The 4,088-nt window shown below is 33.8% G+C and overlaps 2 protein-coding genes across 2 annotated transcripts; both read right to left on the reverse strand.

Annotated features, from left to right (window-relative positions):
- LOC107641236 lies at nt 1-648 on the reverse strand. The gene has a single exon (XM_016344735.1). The coding sequence runs from the start codon at nt 646-648 to the stop codon at nt 1-3; it is 648 nt and encodes a 215-aa protein (XP_016200221.1).
- Nucleotides 684-3,552, reverse strand: LOC107641237 (zinc finger MYM-type protein 1-like). The gene is made up of 2 exons (XM_016344736.1): nt 3,448-3,552; nt 684-1,787 (listed from the first exon to the last, which is right to left on the reverse strand). The coding sequence occupies exons 1-2, from the start codon at nt 3,550-3,552 to the stop codon at nt 684-686; spliced, it is 1,209 nt and encodes a 402-aa protein (XP_016200222.1).

Below are 4,088 nucleotides of genomic sequence, written 5' to 3' on the forward strand. Positions count from 1 at the left end.
TTAACTCACATGATTAGGAATATCAAATTCATAATGTTGAGCTTGCATTCTAATGTGAAATTTCTCTTGGTCACTGAAGTCACCTGGATAAAATCGTTCTACTAATTCACATACTTTGTTGACACTGAAGAACTTATAATTATCTCTGGGATCTAAAGTTGAACTTAAAGTAAGCAATTCCACCATATTATCATTGAATCTTCCATTAAGCTCTTGCAACTGTGTATCAATTACAGCCAGAAATAAATTAACACGGTAATGATGCTCCACTGAAATTTGGTCAACAATTTTGCGAGTTCGGCCTCTTCTAGGAATATGCAATGCATTCATATCAGGAACTTCAACTTCATGTTTCTCACAAAACAATATAACTTCTTTTATGAAAGCCTCCCAACTTGATTCTCTCATTCGTTGGATTAAAGTCTTGGTAGTAGAAACCAGAGTTAAAGCATTCAATATGTCTTGATTTTTTCGTTGCAAAGCTTGACAAAGATCATGACTAACTTCCAAAATATTTCTCATCAAATGCAAAACAAAGACAAATTCAAAGGATGTGATAGCATCATAAGCAGCACTAGCATCACCACGAGTGGAGAAATTACTTTTTTCAGTGCTTTTTTTAAGAACTTCACAAGTAGCATCAAACATGCATAGCAAGCTACGTATAGAATTCAAATGAGACCCTATCTAGTATCTCCAGCTCTTTGCAAAGTACCAATTTGATTAAGTCCACTACCTGTCACAAGTTGATCATCGGCAATTAAGTTTGCAACATTATTTGCTTGAGCAACCCTTAACTGATCATGACGTTTAGGAGAATCAGTCACAACATTCACAATTAGTGTAAGTTTTGAAAAGAATTGATGAACATAGCAAACTTCTTTGGCTGCAGAAACAAGTGCTAATTGTAATCGATGAGCAAGACAGTGAATGTAATAAGCAAAAGGGCAATCTTTCAAAAATAGAGCTTGCAATCCATTCCATTCACCACGCATATTACTAGCTCCATCATACCCTTGTCCCCTAAGATTTTGAACATCAAGATTATGACGAGAAAGAACTGATGAAATTTCTGTTTTCAATGTCAAAGAACACGTATCAGAAACATGTATAAGATCAAAAAATCTTTCTTGAACACAACCGTGCTTGTCTACAAATCTCAAAATCACAGACATTTGTCCTCGCTTTGACTCATCTCTTGCTTCATCAATAATTATACAAAATTTAGAATCACCAATTTCTTCTCGAATTGTTGCACGCACTTTTCTAGCAAAGATATGTAATATATCTTTTTGAACACCGGGAGATATATATTGAGCATTTCCAGGAGCATTTTCAAGAACAACATTATTAACATTCTGATTACAGGAAGCCAAAAGCTTAATTAACTCAATAAAATTTCTCCTATTCAAAGATCCAGGACTTTCATCATCGCCTCTAAATGCACATGCTTGAAATGTAAGCCATCGAATAGCATCAATAGATGTCTTCAACCTTAAGCGGTTATTTGCAATAGTTTCATCACTATGCCTATCAAGAACTTTGTCTATATGCTTAGATTGAGCCATTAAATCATCACAAGATTTCATACATAAATTATGGGGAGAATTAGGAATAGAACCCTCGTGACATACAAATGCATAATTCACTCCATTGTTTACTTTCTTCCAATTACTAAATCCTAACTCTGGAAATGCATTTTTTCCATCATTGCGAGCACCATAATGTTTACCAAACAAGTAGCAAGGCAAACAAAAAGCAGCATTTTTTTCTGGTGAATATTCTAACTGAAGAACGAATGATTGACAGTTTAGAATTCAGAATAAATTTCCGTTGCAAGTATAGTTTCTAAACCAAGCAATCATCCTTTCTTACAAACGTTTTGGTTGTCACAAGTAGCAAACCCAATAAAATTTATAAACCGAAGTATTCAAACCTCGGGTCGTCTTCTCAAGGAATTGCAGGGAGGTGTTCTTATTATTAGTTATGGAAAATAGTGTTTTTGGGTTTTGAAAGGTTTGAACAAGGAAAATAAATTGCAGGAATTAATAAATTAATATATAATAAAACTCTTGGCAAGGTATGAAAATTCGGAAGTCCTATCCTAGTTATCCTTATGAGAATTGAGTTTAATCCCACTTAGTTAACCTTTACGAAAGCAAGGGAAAGTCAAGTGGACTAATTAGTTAGATCCCCAAGTCCTAACCAACTCCTAAGGAAAGACTAGAGTTAGTGGAATTCAATTCAATTAGCAAAAATAACAATTAACAATCACGATAAGTTTGATAACTCAAGAGCCTCCAGTTAATCAATTAAAGCCAAGAATATAAAAAGCTAAATAAGAATCATAAATCTGAAATACCTCGATTGCATTAATAAAAGAAAATCAATCCAAACATAAAGAGTTCATAAACTAAATTGATAAAATAAATAAAAGGAACATTGAACCTGTGATTGCAGAAGATAAAATCCTAATCCTAATATAAATCCTAATCCTAATCCTAAGAGAGAGAGGAGAGAACCTCTCTCTCTAGAAACTACATCTAAACCTAAAATTATGAATTATGAGCTTATCATTATGAATGAATGGATTTCCCCACTTTATAGCCTCTAATCTGTGTTTTCTGGGCTGCAAACTGGGTTGAAAACAGCCCAAAAATCGCTGGAGAAGAAATCTGCCACGCTGATTTTCGTCACTGCGACGCGTCCGCGTGGAGCACGCGTTCGCGTTGTCTAACGTCAGGGCAACTATAGCATATTATATATCAAATCGAAGCCCCGGACGTTAGCTTTCCAAAGCAACTAGAACCGCGTCGTTTGGACCTCTGTAGCTCAAGTTACGACTGTTTTAGTGCGAGAGGGTCAAGCTGACAACTTTGCAGTTCCTTCAACTTCTTATATTCCTTCCACTTTTGCATGCTTCCTTTCCATCCTCTGAGCCATTCCTGCCCTGTAATCTCTGAAAACACTTAACACACATATCACGGCATCGAATGGTAATAAGAGATGATTTAAAATTAGCAATTTAAAGGCCCAGAAAACATGTTTTCAATTATAGCACAAGATCAGAAAGGAAAATGTAAAACATGCAGATCATATGAATAAGTGGGTAAAAAGCTGATAAAAACCACTCAAATTAGCACAAGATAAATCATAAAATAGTGGTTTATCACTAACCAACTTGGAAATTTCTTAAACCAAGAAGATTGAAAATATCGACGGTGATTGTTATTACCAGAAGCTGGATAGCTAATATTTGTTGGTTGGTATGGCCCAGCTATTATATGCTCTACAAATCTTATCACGTTCATTGACATTATACTGCCAAATTGGACGTCGCTTTCCTGAATCCCTTTCTAGTAAAGAGATATCAACATCTCTTTCTAATCTTGGAACTTTGGCTTTTTGTTGATGTGTATTTTGAGTAAGATTAGAGAGTTCACTTACTTGAACTTCTTGTGAAACAAGATTAGAGGGTTGACTTGTTTGAACTCTAACATCATCAGTAACTTTTCTCTTAAAAATTGCATCAATTTTACTTTGCTTTTTCATCATAAAATGTTCTAATTTTTTGTTACCTGAAAAAAAATTAAATAATTATATACTCACATGAATAAACAAAGTCTGAATATTTTTTATTAATTAAACATCAATAACAATATTTTTTTACTAAGTCATTATCAATTTCACTAAAAATAAAAAATAAAAAAAAGAAAATAAATCTTAAAAATGAGGAATCTGCATGGATGAGGTCCTTATTAGGTCAAACTTTAGTCTCTCCGTTTTGGAATTATTTTCGCTGGTCCACTGATGCACCTATAAAGCGTCTTTTCCATGCTTCCGCTGAAGTGCTGGTGCACGATAGACTCACATGGTTTAGCATGGGGTAGGTGGTCCAATTGTATTCAGGTTCGATCAATTTTTATCTGGTTTGACCAAATTTAACTGGTTTGTAACAAAAACAGTCTTTGTCTTAGACCGAACCAATTTAAGATAAATCGGTTTTAGAGTCAAACTGGATCTAATAATAATGATAAAATTGTATTTTGATAAAATAATTTTTAAAATTTAAAAATTCTATAATAAAT

The sequence above is a fragment of the Arachis ipaensis genome, chromosome B05 (genome assembly GCF_000816755.2).
Source record: "Arachis ipaensis cultivar K30076 chromosome B05, Araip1.1, whole genome shotgun sequence".
In the NCBI taxonomy this organism is placed as follows: Eukaryota; Viridiplantae; Streptophyta; class Magnoliopsida; order Fabales; family Fabaceae; genus Arachis; species Arachis ipaensis.